This window comes from Jaculus jaculus, chromosome 1 (assembly GCF_020740685.1).
Source record: "Jaculus jaculus isolate mJacJac1 chromosome 1, mJacJac1.mat.Y.cur, whole genome shotgun sequence".
In the NCBI taxonomy this organism is placed as follows: domain Eukaryota; kingdom Metazoa; phylum Chordata; class Mammalia; order Rodentia; family Dipodidae; genus Jaculus; species Jaculus jaculus.
In genome coordinates, this window is record NC_059102.1 from 133,381,599 (window position 1) to 133,397,770 (window position 16,172).

At 50.1% G+C, this 16,172-nt stretch overlaps 1 protein-coding gene across 1 annotated transcript in view; it reads left to right on the forward strand.

Moving 5' to 3' along the window:
- Traf1 (TNF receptor associated factor 1) overlaps positions 1-15,750 on the forward strand; it is a 28,138-nt gene extending 12,388 nt beyond the window's left edge. The window contains exons 5-9 of the mRNA XM_045155756.1: positions 2,914-2,979; positions 4,132-4,542; positions 5,917-6,094; positions 8,266-8,414; positions 10,917-15,750. Of these exons, the coding sequence (XP_045011691.1) occupies positions 2,914-2,979; positions 4,132-4,542; positions 5,917-6,094; positions 8,266-8,414; positions 10,917-11,135 (1,023 nt within the window). The 3' untranslated portion in view covers positions 11,136-15,750. The remainder of the gene's footprint in view (positions 1-2,913; positions 2,980-4,131; positions 4,543-5,916; positions 6,095-8,265; positions 8,415-10,916) is intronic.
- The last annotated feature ends 422 nt before the right edge of the window (positions 15,751-16,172 follow it).

Below are 16,172 nucleotides of genomic sequence, written 5' to 3' on the forward strand. Positions count from 1 at the left end.
TGTGAGGTCTGCCCTAACCAGGTGACCAAGTACCACGGGTCATTTTCTCACAATGCCAGAGGCTCAGTCTAAGATAACAGGTGGGGTAAGATGGGTTTCGTCAAGGCTTCTCTTTTACCTAGTCCATAACAGGCTTTTCCCTGGGTTTTTTGCATGTCCAGATTTCTTCTTCTCAGGACACTGGTCATTTTAGCTCACAGCCCATCTGTAGTGTCCTCATTTTAGCTTCATGAGCTCTTGAAAGGCCTTATGTCCTCATTCGGAGATATAGGGTTCAAACTTTGACACATGATCCTGGTGGGGAGGAGTTGTCAACCAATAAAAATGGCAATGGAGATTGTAGATGTGCTGAAATGAAGGTCTTGGCAGAGACAGGGGGCAGAGGGGCGAGACTGCCTGGGTGAACACAGTGTAATCACAGGGTCCTCCTCAGAGGGACACAAGAGACCACAGGACACTGGAAGGTACTGTGCTGGCTTTGAAGATGGAGGAAGGGACACCAGGCAGTGCCACCAGCATCCTCCCAGTGGGGCTTCTGGCCTCCAGACAGGAAGTTTATAACTTTGTATAGTGATAAACTATCAAGTGTATGTTGTTTTATTACAGCAACAATAGGTAGCTAATATTAGCATATATGTGTATGATTTCATTTAATCTTCTCTATGACTCAAAAAGAAGGTACTATTATCCCCATTTTGCAAAAATTTAGATGTGAAGAAGTAAATGGTTCTCCCAGAGCCCCCAAGCTAAGAAGTGATATGACAGAAACAGACTCTGAACCCCACAGGCTGACTCTAGAAACCCACCCTCACTCTCCAAGAGGGTAAGTATTAAGTGACAGGTGATCAAAGTGGGTATTCTGGCTGACCACTGGGACCTGAGAAGGCCTCTTAGAGTCACTCCTGCCCTTCCATCAGCATTTGATGCTGATCACAGTGTTCACCTGTGCACAGATCATTGTAAGACTGGACCAGCCATCCACGTGGCCCTGCAGCAGGCTATTCTACCCACACAACCCTAGGAAAGCTCTACTGCCCTAAGGCACATCCACTCTGTGTGGGCAATGCCTGTAATTGCAGCATTAAGCAGGCTACTTTTACCTCCTTATCCCTGGGAAGACCCTCGCTTCAAGCTTCAACTATTGAGCCACAGAAAATGGGAATCATGGATGCATAGGACCTGAGAGGGTCCCAGGACCATGCACCCAGGTTCTAGGTGCACCTGGCTTCAAGCATCCCTTGAACCCATCTGTCATGGAGAGCAGCCTATTGGAGAGGCTGTTGCTGCAAATATCCCAAACCCACTGTGTCTTCCTGCCAAGGCTGCCCTCTGCCTGCCCCTATGAAACATCTGTTTCCTATTCTTTGTTAGGAACAGCTTGTCCCTGAAGCCTAGGGCAGTAGGGAAGGTGGGTGGGCCTTTGCTGGGCTGGGCTCTGTCTCCCAAACCAATGGCCTCAGCCTCTGCTTGTTTTACTTAGAGAGGAATGACTTGTGTGGCTTTGTATTTGTTCAGCCCTGAGGCCCCTGTCCTTTACTCCACATCCTTTGATTACTCTATCAGAGACAAGCCTTCATAGACTCAAGTTATGATTTACATGCGGTAAAATGCACTCACTTTAAGTATGCAGATTAATAAATCCTGGTTAGTGTTAAAAAGTCAGATGACCCACCACTCCTGTCAATCTGGTGGATGTTCCTGCCCTGGAGAGAGTTGCTCCCTTCTATGGACAGTGAACCCATTGCTCTCCAGGCAGATCTGCCTGTCACTAAAATCTTACCTCTCCTTGAGTCTCTTCAGAACAGTGTCATGGGGCATGTAGTCGTTATGGTCTACCTTCTTTCAATCCGGGAATGACTTCAAGGTTCGGCCATGTTATCACATATGTTGATAGTCATTGAATATGATGGCTCAGTGAGGTTCTGTAGGGTGGACATAGCACCATGTGTGGTCCAGTCACTCCGTTGGAGGACTGCCAGGGGAGGACCGTGGTGAAGAAAGCTGTGAGGATTCACATGCATCTCTGTGTAGACATGGGTTTTATTTTGCTTAGAGAACGTTTCTAGGAGTGGAGTGTCTGGGTTGAAGGGCAACTTGTGTTCAGTTGAGTGATGTTTAGAAGCAGGGCTTCACCTTAGTAAGATGCTCGTGTAGATTTTTCCAAAGTGCGTGCACCATTTTTCTTTCCCACCTAGGAGAGTTTTTGCTGCTTCACACCTTTACCAATACTTGGTACTGTCAACTTTTTAATTTTAGATACTCTAGAAAATGGTGTTTTGTTGTAGTTGTAATTTCTGTTTCTCTGATGAGGTATGATGTCAATCCTCCTTTCATAGGCATGCTTATCATTCCTATAATTTATTTTTAAGTTTTGCTTTGTTAACATGTGGGTGGGGCACTCGTGGGGTCAACAAGGTGTGGCTCTTTATCTTCTGTGAGACTGGCTTTCTTGCCACTGCAAACAAACACCAGTCCAGCTGGTCTGCAAGCTTAGAATTCTCTTGGCTTCCCCTCCCTTTGGAATCACAGAAGCATGTGCCACTTTGCAACCGTCTTTTCGAAGGTAACACTGGGCAGTCTAACTTGAGTTGGTGGGCTTTGCAACAAGTAAGCACCTTTAAACAGCTGAGCCATTTCCCCAGTCCTACCTGTCCAGTTGTCTGCACCATGGAGGAGCTGAAGAGTGAGTTATGACCCCACAGCAATATGGAATGTGTTCTGACCATACATGGTCATGGCTTCACAAAGGGGCTGAGTCTAAAAGGGTAGAGAGGACCCAGCCAGGCAGAGACCAGCATGGGCAAGTCATGCCCAGCCCAGCTCCTGCCCTGCTGGATCTTGGAGCTTTGCTGTGAGCCATAGACATAGAAACAGGGATCCCCACAATATCCAGTGACATGGTGTCATTTTCAGGTTCACCCAGAGATGGCTGAAGCTGGAATTGCATGTCCTTTTGCAGGTGTTGGCTGCTCCTTTAAGGTAAGTGTCTACGTGTGACAAATCAAATCTGTCCATGGCTCCAGACTCTGGGTCTTCCTTCTCCAACCCTTCTGGGATTTTCCTGGAATATCAAGCTGCTCTTCTAGATGTCCCTTAATGACTTTTTTTTTTTTTTTTTTTTTTGGTTTTTTGAGGTGGGGTCTCACTCTAGCCCAGGCTGTCCTGGAATTCACTATGGAGTCTCAGGGTGGCCTCGAACTCAACAGTGATCCTTCTACCTCTGCCTCCCAAGTGCTAGGATTAAAGACATGTGCCACTACGCTCGGCCCTTAATGACCTTTTAAGCAACAACTGCCACTATTATGTCATCATAGTACCCTGGGACATTCCTAAGGTCTCTCCTAAGTCTTGGTGTAGTGTCCCACCTCTCTCCATGGTCCTGAATCGTTAGTCTGCTCTGGGACAGGGCAAGATCATCACAGCAGAGACAAGGGTATACATGGCTCCCTTCGGGCATGTCTGAGGTCCATCCTTCTGAACACTTCCCATTGGCTGAGGGAGTGGATCCTACTCTGCTTAGTGTGTGTGATATGAGTGTGCATAGTGTATTCATGTCTATGTAGATGCGCACACACTGTGCATGCGCATGTGGAGACCAGAGGGAAACACTGGGTATCCTCCTCTAGCCCTCTTCCATCTTACTGCTCTGAAACAGTTTTTCACTGAACCTGGAGCTAACCATGAACACCACCAGTCTTCCTGCCTCTGCCTCTCTCAGCCTTGGGGTTACAGCATGACCATGCTCAGCTTTTGTTTTATGTGGGTGCTTGGGATTGAACTTAGGTTTCACACTTGCACAAGCGCTCGTGTCCAGCTGAGCCATCTCCCCAGCCCCTTGTTGCCTTTTGATGCCACAGCTCCCTGCTGCTCTCAGGGTCTCGCTCTCCCTCTGCCTTCTCATCCTCAAGCTGCTCCTCAGAGGCGGACAGTCGGATCATGTCCTAACCAAGTACTTACATGTGTAGACCAAATGCTTCGCCTGTTCTTCAGAGCATGTTGGTCCATGTTGTCCTAGTATGCTCTGCCTCAGACCTTAGCAGATTTCACATGCTTAGACAAATCTCAGACTGACTTCAGACCCGTAGTTCTCACCCCAGCGCTAGTGAGAACCACCCCCCACTCTCTTGGCAGGGGAGCCCACAATCCATGCAGGAACATGAAGCCACCTCCCAGGCCTCCCATCTCAACCTGCTGCTGGCGTTCCTGAAGGAGTGGAAGGCCTTGCTGGGCTCTGGCCTGGGCTCAGGGACTGTGGCACTGGAGCAGAACTTGTCAGACCTCCAGCTGCAGGCTGCCGTGGAGGTGACAGGCGACCTGGAGGTAGACTGTTACCGGGCCCCCTGCTGCAAGAGCCAGCAGGAGCTGGCCCTTCAGCAGCTCCTGAAGGAAAAGCTGCTCACCCAGCTGGAGGAGAAGCTGCGTGTCTTCGAGAACATCGTTGCAGTCCTCAACAAGGAGGTGGAGGCCTCCCATCTGGCCCTGGCTGCCTCTATCCACCAGAGCCAGCTCGACCGTGAGCATATCCTAAGCCTGGAACAGAGGGTGAGCACCAGAGGCATGCTGACCTCAGAGAGCCCCTGTGCCCAGCCAGCCTTCCTCCTAGCCACTCATCTCGCCCAGAGCTGTTACCCCCAGGCAAACTCATCCTGTGTCCCAGGACCTTAGGAAGAACCTGAATCAGAAGCTTGAGTCAGGTCAGCCTCGCTCCATTCCAACCCCAACTGCTTGAGGTTTTTGTTTGTTTGTTTGTTTTTTTCCTGGCATGGAGCACTCCTCCTTCCCTGGATAGCTCAAGTCAATTGCTGGGCAGTCACTGTTGGAAAGGTCTTTCTTCTGCTAAGCTGAAGTCATGTCTTACCTGCATTGCTCCTGGCCCTGCCCTTCAGGACCCATAAAACCTTCTGTCCTTATAGCAGCTAGCGCTTCAGAGGTGGATAGTCAGGGATTATGTCCACTATTTCCTGCTTTAGACCAAGTGCTTCCTGTCTTCAGAGTGTGTTAGTCCATGTTATCCTCGTATGGTTGGTCTTATTCTCTAGAAGATTCCACATGCTTAGAGTGCAGTCCCAGACTGACATTACATCCCACAGTTCTCAGTCCACCAGTATTGTCTCCTTTATTCCAGAGATGATACTATCCCTAATATAGCCAGTCCCCAGGGTAATGTTGATTTTTATGCAGCAACATTATACCACCGTCACACTGGGTTGGGCCTGGTTTTAGTGCCAGCCCCACCATAGTTTGCTAAGTACATCTGACCCAGGCACTTTCTTTCTCAGTATCTCGGCTTTCCCAGCAGTAAAATTAGGAATTAAATTTTCTTCAAGGATACTGCCATTCTTGGCTCTTCTCACCTGGGCACATCCAAAACTAAAGTTTATATTTTTCAAATTTCAAATTAGAGAATGTGCTAGAAAGGCCAGGCACCAGACTTTGTCAAATAGCCAAGTAAAACCTCTGTTTACCCTTTTACTCTAGTTAAAAGGTAGGCTCCCTGGCAGTAGTGCTGGGTCTCCATCTCAGCTGCCAACTTCCTGGCACTGTTCTTACAGTCAGATGCTATATGAGCTGAGCAAGCGAGGAAAGGAGCAGGGTCCAGCCCACCATGGGTGACGAACTACACAGAAAGGTAGAAACCATTGCAAGGGCTATATTATCCGGGGGAGGGAGAGTAGCTGGCTGGGACGATGGCTGGAGACTTTACAGGAAGTATCAGGTGAGCTGGGCTGCTGTTTGATGACTAGGAGGTAGCGAGGAGAACAAGAAGGAGAAGGCTCTCCAGGCAGGGGCGTCGGCGAGTAAAGGGACTGAGTGAGGCTCAGTCAGGAAAGCCTCTTTAGGGTGAAATCTACCCCTGGCCCTGCTATCTCCACATGTCCCCATGTTGGTACCCCTAACTGCCTGCTTTCCTTGAAGGTAGTGGAGTTGCAGCAGACCCTTGCCCAAAAAGACCAGGCCCTGGGCAAGCTGGAACAGAGCCTGTACCTCATGGAGGAGGCTTCCTTCGATGGCACCTTCCTTTGGAAAATCACTAATGTCACCAGGCGGTGCCATGAGTCAGCATGTGGCAAGACTCTCAGCATCTTCTCCCCAGGTAACACCTTGTGGGCACAGAGACAAGGGAGACAGGACCCATGGGTCCTAGGGAACACACAGTAGATACATTCATACTGAGCCTGGCTAGACCACAGCCATACCAGATGCCTTTCTGGGCCTGTGGACTTGGGCCACTAACTGCACTCTGACCCAGGACTCTCACCATACATCACCACTGGCTATGTGGCTGGCCAGGCCTTCTTGCCTCCCTGAATGTTCATTGCACTCTGATAATAGGAATTAAAACTAGTTAGCCACTTCAGTAGTCTCAGGAATAAGAAGAAAGGAGCCAAGCTTATATAGAATATGCAAGCAGGTGTGGTGCCTGTCACAGGGAGCCAGAGATCTGCATGAAGAAGACCAGATGACTGAGTTAGATACATGGGCACTTGTGTGCAACCATGGGCAGGCAGCTCATGAGGAAGTGTTAGGTGAATTGGATAATTTTTTACTCACTCCTGGGCCCCGGGTCCTGACACAATGGTTTGCATAAAAGTAATTATTTAGCAAATGTTTTTCTTAATTAATACCATCACTGCATATATCTGAGTATAAAATATAAACCATTTATGTACATATATATGTATATGTATATTTATATAAAATACATATAGTCCATATACTTACATATGGCCCTGGCTTTGTTTAAACCACATCATGGGCTAGGACTGAGCCACCATTGGACATGACATCTCAAAGCCTCCCCAGTGTCTGTACTCCCAGTCTCATTTTACAGATGAACAAACTGAGGCCAGGGAGGCTGAGTCCACACCCAAAGCTGTTCAGAGCCAGGTGTGGGGCTCGGCCACATACCCGTGTGCTTTGCCCCAGTACCCCAGTCCTGACATGTGTCTAAATGGGATGTGAAGAGGTGGAGGAGGTTTTCCACTGGTGACCATGCCCATGACCTCATCTCTACCCAAGCTATAGTCCTCATGCTCCCAGCTGAGGATCAACAGAGCTGAGCGCTGGAGAGGCAGGGCTTTACCCACTCCACAGAGCAGCAGCAGGCCCCACATTCATCCCATGGTAGGGGTAGCTCTGTTCCTTGAGTGGCATGCTGCTGTCGACCTTCCTCCTTTGGATTCCTTCTAAAGAAAGGAGCACAAGCAGTGTGCCGACTTCTCGTTCTACCAACACACAGTGGGCAGAGATGTCAGATCATCAGTCTGGCCCTTCTCTACCCCTTCTTGCCTACCCCTGAACCCCATTTCCACCCGGGGGCTTATGCTGTGTGGGTTTTCTAAGAGAGAGCGCCCCATGGGCTTTTGAGCTTGGACACTAGGGATGACTCACCCTTGGGGACATTGCTGAGGTTGACTGCTATACTGGATATAAAGCTCTCACCCCAGCCTTTAGGGTCCCAACCATTGGCCAGCCATTGACAGCAGAGTGAGCCAGTGCCAAAGGCCTGGGCCCTAAACCCAGCTCTGCCCCAGCTACAGCTTTCTAGGGTCTACGTACACCTGTATGTTCATTAGAATGGTGATTCACAGTATGGCCCCAGGGGCGGCAGCAGTGGCATTCCTGAGAACTGTTAAAAATGCAGCTACTGGCCAGGCGTGGTGGCACATGTCTTTAATCCCAGCACTCGGGAGGCAGAGGTAGGAGGGTCACCGTGAGTTCGAGGCCACCCTGAGACTACATAGTGAATTCCAGGCCAGCCCGAGCTAGAATGAGACCCTACCTCAAATAAATAAATAAACAAATGCAGCTACTTAGGCTGGGGAGATATCTCAGTGGGTAAAATGCTTGCTGTGAAAACGTGGGGACAACACACACACCAAGTACAGTGGTATTCACGTGTAATGCCAGCACTGGGAAGGCAGAGGTGGGCAGATCCCTGTGGCTTGCTGACCAGTGAGTCTAGCTCAGTTGATGAGTTTGGATCAAATGAGAGATTATGCATCAAAAAAGGTAGATGGCATACCTGAGGAACAACACTTGACATTGTCCTCTGGCCAACACACACACACACACAGATACCCTGTCCTTAGAAGTTCCACTGAGTCAGAACTAGTGAGCACAGGGTCCATGTCTGCAATCTGAAATCCAGTTGACTACCTCTGAGCTAAGCAACTCCAAAAGTACATCCTACCCTGGCACTCATGGAGAGGAGTGTGAACCCAGTACTGCCCATGCTGTGCTGACACTGGCTTCCCCTTTCAGCTTTCTATACTGCCAAGTATGGTTACAAGTTGTGCCTGCGGCTCTACCTGAATGGGGATGGCACTGGCAAGAGGACCCACCTGTCCCTGTTCATCGTGATCATGAGAGGCGCATACGATGCCCTGCTGCCCTGGCCATTCCGGAACAAGGTATGAGCCTGAGAGAGGATGGGACGGGGGCACATGGAAAACTGGGTCCTGTTCCTGGCTTACCTTTGAGCTGACATGTGACCTGGGAAAGTTCCCCTGTTAGTGGTTTCCTATTATGAAACAAGAAGTTGAGGGGCTGGGGAAATATCCTGGTCCATAAAGTATCTGTCTTGCAAGCATAAGGACCTGAGTTTGATCCCCAAAACTCCCATTCGAAAAAGAAAAGGCTGGGCAGTGGTGGCATACACTTGTAATCTCAGCACTGGGGACGTAGGGACATGTGGATCCCTGAGTCTCACTGGCCAGTCACTCCAGCAAATGAGGAAGTTCGAATTCAGATCCCATACCAGGCTCCACCCTACCCAGCTCCCTGAAGCAGGAGCTGCAGGGTCTGGAGCTTCACGTTCGAGGGGCGTGTGGACGTGGAGTGTAGCAGCAGCCTGTACAAGGACGTCTGCGTGTTGGAGCTGGGAAGCTTGCCCACGGCTTGCAACCTGCGAGGCTGTGGAGAGTGGGACCTCTCGCTCACCGCCAGGACACGCAGAGCAGCAGGCTCTGAAGAGGAGCTAGGGATGTGCGTTTCTCGGAAAGAAGTCAGTCAGAGGCATCTGTCACGCTGTATGATTCAGCATTCTAGAGAAAAGCACAGCTATGGAGACTGAACTGCCCAGGGGTTCCCAGGGAGCAGTGGGGGTGGGAGGCGGCGCATGGGAAGAACAAGCAGAGCATGGGGGGCTTTCCGGGGTGGTGGGACCTCTACACACTGGCACATGCGTTATACACTTGTCAACCTGCAGCATGAGCATTAGTGTGAATCCCAATGTGAACCAGGGTAGGGGCCAGCTGTAAAACCTTTGAATTTCCACACAATTTTCCTGAGCCCAAATTTTCTATTAAAATTTAGGTCTGTTAAAATTTTTTACTTTTACTTATTTTTACATTTTTTGAGATGCTACAATTAACTCCAGTACCTCACATGTGCTAGGCACATGTTACACCATTAAGCCACATCCCCAGCCATATTAAAAATGTTTAAAGAAAGGCTGGAGGAACTCAGGAAGTCCCTGCAGGTAACCAGCAGCTTTGGGTTGGGGGCCGTCATGTAGATCGAGACCACAGATCTCAGCTGGATGTGAAGCAGGCAGAGCGGGTGACCCGGTGGGTATGAGTCAGTAGGCAGCAGTTCCCAAAGTGCTAAGGACTTTTAAAAATTCCATTGCTAGGGCTGGAAAGATGGCTTAGCGGTTAAGCGCTTGCCTGTGAAGCCTAAGGACCCCCGTTCGAGGCTCCATTCCCCAGGACCCATGTTAGCCACATGCACAAGGGGGCGCACACATCTGGAGTTCGGTTGCAGTAGCTGGAAACCCTGGCGTGCCCATTCTCTTTCTCTCTAACACACACTCTCTCTCTCTCTCTCTCTCTCTGTCTGGCTCTTTCACTCTCGATCTCTCTCATATAAATAAATAAATAAACAAAAAAATTAAAAAGACTGCCAAGATTTAAAAAAAAATTCCAGTGCTAGGCTGGGGCCATAGCTCAGTTGGTACAGCACTTGTGTAGCTCACATGGGCATGACCCTGGGTTCAATCCCAGGCACCACATGAACAAGCATGGTAGCATATGCCAGTAATTCCAGCACCCAGGAGGCTGAGGCAGGAGGGAAGTTATAAATTCAAGGCCAGCTTGGGCTACATAAGGAGTACCAAGCCAGCCTGGGCTATAATATGTGAGACCTTGTCTACTAGAGGCAGAGACAGAAAGTGTGAGCTTGGGGCTTGTGCAGTGCGTGGTCAGGCCTGAGCGTCAGGTTTGTGAAGCCTTCCCTAGGATTCCAGTGCTGTCAAGTTAAGAAGAGCTTCAGTAGGTGATGGGAAACAGTTTTACCTCCTGAGGTGGTCAAGGACATATACCAGGGAAGAGTTCATGTCAGTTTTTTTTTTTTAAATTTAATTTATTAGTTTTCTTTTCAGCAAATACAGGCAGTTTGGTACCATTGTTTAGGCTCATCTATGATCTACTCATGTCAGTTTTGATAAGTCACTTCATAGAAGATCATAAATCTGCCACGTTCCACAGATCCATGAATGTCTTGGAGCATTGGTTGGCACCCCTCAGCAGAGTCTCTCCTCACCCCTCTGTCCAGCTGGGGGAAATCCCAGCTCAAGTTGATGCACTAGAAGTTTCTGGGCAGAGAACACACGTGGGTTCTTGAGTCCAGCCTCCTTGTCAGCGCTGTAGTCTCCTCTTTAGTCCTAGAGGCCAGTGGAGCTATGGCATGAGGTGGACAAGCTCTGAAGCTGCTACACTGGCAGGTGCTTGGTTCCTTCCATGCCCTAGTCCAGGCATGGAACCCTCACGCTGCTTTGACTCTTGTCAGTGTGAGCTAAGGGCCAAAGGTGCGACCCAGGCACAGAGTCCTCTGAGGCTGTGTGCTGGGTCTCCGTGCCTTGGTGCTGTCCCTCGGGGCCTCACCTTCCTCCCGTCCCTGTCCCTGCCCCATAGGTCACTTTCATGCTGCTTGACCAGAACAACCGTGAACATGCCATCGACGCCTTCCGGCCCGATCTGAGCTCCGCCTCCTTTCAGCGGCCTCAGAGCGAAACTAACGTGGCCAGTGGCTGCCCACTCTTCTTCCCCCTCAGCAGGCTGCAGTCGCCCAAGCATGCCTATGTGAAAGACGACACTATGTTTCTCAAGTGCATCGTGGACACCAGTGCTTAAGGAGGCCAGGTGTCCTGAGGGGGCACCAGCTCAGACTCGGAGGGAGCAGAGCTTAGCCAGATGGCTGATGGCTTGCCCTTGGAGCCCAAGGCCTCAGGACAAGGATGGACTATGAGGCTGACATGATCTGAGCCAGTAGGTCTGAATGGTGAGACCTTGGGCTATGTCTGCAAAGGCAGAACATCCAGAAGGGGTCGACAGAATTGCTCCCTCCTCAGATCACACAATCCTGGGAGGTTGGCGTACCATAGCCCTGAATGTTAAGGCCAACTTAAGTCAATATGGGGAGGGTTGTAGCCATTAGTATGGATGGTGAGCTGGACAGAACTATGGAAGAGCAGAGAAGCCCTCAAGATAGAAAGTCTCTGTGAGCCCATGGAGAGCTAGAAACATCTTCTGTCTCCCTGTTGAGGCTCAGAGCCAGGACCAGGAGTAGAAAGCGTAGGAGTCAGTGTGAATTCAGCATGTCCAGGCCTGGACTGAGTTCCCCATTGCTGGAGGTGAATGGCTAAATCCACATGTGGGAAGGGCCTCAAGCTGAGTATTGAATTTAATGTTCCTCACAGCCAAAAAAAAAAAAAAAAAAAAAAAAAAAAAAGCTGCTAACTTCTGGTCCTCTGTGCCCATGTGAGACCTAGGTTGATAGAAGCTTCCGGGGAACATTTGGGAGTCTCATGTCTTCCAACTCTTAACTCACTTCCGTACCACAAGGTGGGAAGGGTGCCTCTCCCCACCAAAGCACCTGCCACTGGGCCGGGGAACCCCAGCTTTCCAGCATGCAGGAGCACAGCTAGTTCCCAAGTCAGTGCCTCTACCAGCCATTGCCCTTCCCTTCGTCCAGGTGAAACCAGTCACAGCAGGCTTCCAGGAACAGCCAGGAGTGTGAGGAGGAGATGCAGGCAGACATTTACTTGCTGCTTCACTGCCTAGAACCTCACAGGGTGATTTCTAGAATCCCAGGTCACCCAATTAACCGAGGTCATCACTTCCCTTGGTTGACTGATGAGGGCTCTGAGCCATGGGGCAGATAAACTTTTAAAAATATATAAAGTCAAAGATTTTTAAAAATCTGTTAAAGTTTTCGTTGGGTATGTGGTGATGGGAGCCACTCCAGAAAAACCATTGCTGAAGTTGGGGCAATGCTGTGATTTTGCCAGTGGCGTCAGGACTTTGTCCTGGTCTGAATGTCCCATCTTGGCCTTGGTGTCCTCCCTCCTGTAATGTAAACCCGCCTCATAGGCCTCACACTGGACTCCCCAACTCTCAGGAGACAAGACCAGGCTCCAGGTTGAATAATCCATGCCTGCCTTCTCACACAGCCATTCAGGGACCCTGGCCCAACTTCCCAGGAACCCTGAAGCTGGCTGTTGCCTCTCTCTCCAGCCTTCCCTGCCACTGACTGTGCCTCATTTGACGTGCTTGTTGGCACAGGAGCAGAAGAGATGAAAAACTCAGGTCCAGTGTGGCTCTAAGCCTGATGTCCCATCATGCCGCAGCCTCTTCACTTGGAAATGAGGAGGCCTTTCCCCAGCTGACCCCCTCCCCCCCAGGTCACAAGGCTTTCAGAAGGCCCATCTGGGATGATGGTGGACTTGGCAGGCTGTAAACAGGCCAGCACTACTTTTTCTGGTTCCCACTCCTGATAGTTTGTCAGTCACGGAGACCAACTTGTTCCCCACATCCACCCCCAGGCAGATAGATGTAACAAGGTCTCGCTCCCACAAGTTCAGAGCTGATGTCCTGGCACAAACAGCACCTTCATGCCTGCCTACTCACTGAGTGCCAAGCCAAAGGAGAGTGAGAGACGCATGTCTTCATCTGGCTTTGGGAGCCAGTGGGTCCTTCTTCCAGTCCAAGGGCCAACCTGACAGGATGATGCCATTCCTGTCATGGCCCAGGAGGCAGGGCATGTGGTCATCTCTGCCAGGTTTGCTCAGAGACCACATCATTATGTCCACAGGTGACCCACAGACCAGGGTAGGGAGTAAGGACAGCTATTATCTATGTCTTTAATTGCCAAGTTCTGAGGGCAACTCATTATAGGGAAAATTAAAAAAAAAAAAAAAAAGTACTGCTAGATGTGGTGGTGCACGCCTTTAATCCCAACACTCGGGAGGCAGAGGCAGGAGAATCGCTGTGAGTTCGAGGCCACCCAGATACTACATAGTGAATTCCAGGCCAGCTTGGGCCAGAGCGAGACCCTACCTCGAAAAAGAACAGAAAGCACAAAGAAAACATGATCACCTGTGACCCCAGAGTCTAGCTAGCACTGCCACGAACATGTAAGCAAATCTTGAAGAAGCAGACGAGAGCATCTGCATATACTCGCACTGTGTTTTGCAGACGTAAGGAGAATCGCACTAGCGCTGCCCACCATTGTCCGTGTCTTCCAAACACCCTGAACCCCACGCTGCTTTAGTTTCTTCTCACAGGCAGACACACAGGAACTCGGAAAGGGCGAGTTGCTCAAGGCTGCATCAAGTGAGGGGCCAGTGAAGATTTGCACTCAGATCTCCCAACTCCAGTGCCAGCGACAAGATCATCCTGGCTGTTTTCTGATGGAGAAACAAAGGCAGAAGTGAGGGAACTGGTCGCAAGTGCACGGCTGTTCCTGAGCAAGCAGATCTGGCCTCGGGCTCCCCGGATGCCCCTGTCCTGCATCTAGGACCAGAGTGGGGCTCACCTGGGGTGCGGAGAAGTGGACCTGTCTTCTCGTGGAAGGAGCGTGAGCAGGATGCTGCTCAGAGCCCACACCTGGGAGAGCTCGGGGCTCTGCTCCCAAGCAGCTAAGCTGACAGGATCCACTGAGCAGGCCGAGCCTGTTTCTGTTTTGCCATGAGGGTAAAAGCTAACCACCCCGTGTGGTTGTGAGAATGTCAAAGCTGCTGTCATCGTGCCCTGGGAATCCCCAGCTAAGAGGAGACATGTAAACAACCCTGGTGCTCAGCTAACTGCTCTACACTGCACTGAAGGTTTCCAGCAGCATTTCATGCGACTTCCCTAAAAGCCCCAGAGGGAAGTGTGGTTATTTTCATCTCTGTGTCACCAAAAGGGACACCCAGCCTACAAGGAGTCAGCCAGCTCACTGACAGCCAGGAACCAAGAGCTCACCACATGGAGTTCAAACCCCAAGACCAGTGATTGATTAGTGACCAGAAGCAGGATAACATGGAGAGAAAAGTACAAGAATGGCCTACAGCCACCTGCTCTGGTATGGTTTTAGTTCTGCACAGAATGCAAATAAACTCTTTTCTTGAATTTTTATTTATGTATATGTGTGTGCATGTGCACATGTATGGGCACAACTCGTCTCTTGCTGCTACAAATGGAGTCCAGAACCCTATGTCATTTTGTCTGGCTGTGGGTACTGGGAAACTGAACCCAGAGGCAGGCTGCGCAAGCAAGCACCTTTAACCCCAGCTCTTGCAAGTCAACTCATAAAATAACAAGAAGATGGCAGCTATCATCTCTTAGTATTATTTAACTTGCATCCTTTGATGATTTCACACGTAGAAGTGCTAGCAGAGCTGGGAGGAAAGTACTTGTTGTCCTAACTTGATAGGTGGAGAAACAAACCCAGAGAGACTGGGTAATCTTTTGTTCAAGGTCTCACAAGCAATAGGCAGGTCTTTACCTCCCAAGCACGGGATCTGCCCACTGCGGTGTGGCGTCATCACCAGGAATTTGGGGCGGTAGGAAGGAATCAAATGGGAGTTGATATGGTCCATGGATTAAGTGCCAGCCCTTCTCCAGGACTGCTCTTCAGGGGAGGAGCTCCTGTCTGCAGTGCTCTGCCTTGGGGGACTAGTGGGTGGGATTAATGGCAGCCTGGGGAAAGGATGGAAATGAAGTCAGGGGAGCCACTGCTGTGCCAGGAACTGGTTTTTATTTGCCTCAGCATCTGTGTGTGTGTGCGTGTGTGTGTGTGTGTGTGTGTGTGTGTGTGTGTGTGTGTATGCACAGAGTCCCCCTCACCCCCGCCCCCAAGGCACAGGCATGGTTTGGGGACCACGCCAGAGAGAGCTGGCTGTTATAATGGCTCAGGTCAGTAGGACAATTATTTGTTTGTGTCCTTTACTCAACCTCCACTGCTCAAAGCATTTCCTTCCCTGGGAGGTCCAGGTGTGCTCTCTAACATCGTCACACTACCCAGATGCTCACTGTACAGGCAGCAATGTCAAGGCCGAGAGGGGGGCAGACTCAAGGACAGATCACCCTGCAAGAACGTGACTTTTCCTTGTGGAAAAGTGACTTTTCTTTCCAGGCATGGTGGTGAACTCCTTTAATCCTGGCACTCGGGAGGCAGAGGTAGGAGGATCACCATGAGTTTGAGGCTACCCTGAGACTACACAGGGAATTCCAGGTAGCCTGGGCTAGAATGAAGCCCTACTAAAAGAAAAAATAAAAGGTGAGCGGCTGGAGAAATGGCTCAGTGGTTAAAAGTGCTTGCTTGCAAAGTCTGCCGGCCTGGTGCCCATGTGCAGTCAGGTACACAAAGTGACGTGTGCAACGGGAATTAGCTTGCAGTGCCACGAGGCCCTGATGTACTCATTCTGTCATTCCCTTTCTCCTCTCCCCGCCTTGTAAATAAAATAAAATAAAAATCTGGCTATAACTGTGTGCATCTATAATTGTGGCTCTGGGTAAATGGAAATTAGTAGACCCCTGGAGCTCAGTAGGCAGCCAGTATAGCCTAATTAGGCAAGTTCTACACCAGTGAGAAACCCTGTCTCAAAGAAAAGGTGGGCAAGCCGGCCGTGGTGGCACACACCTGTAATCCCAGCACTCGGGAGGCAGAGGTAGGAGGACCACCGTGAATTCAAGGCCAGCCTGAGACACAGTGAATTCTAGGTCAGCCTGGGCTAGAGTGAGACCCTACCTCGAAAAACCAAAAAAAAAAAAAAAAAGGTGGACACTGTCTGAGAAACAACACTTGAGGTTGTCCTTTGCCCTCCATACACATGTACAAATGTGCACACGCACCTGCATGACACACACACACACACACATTAACAGCAGACCTGTGCCTCATGGGGA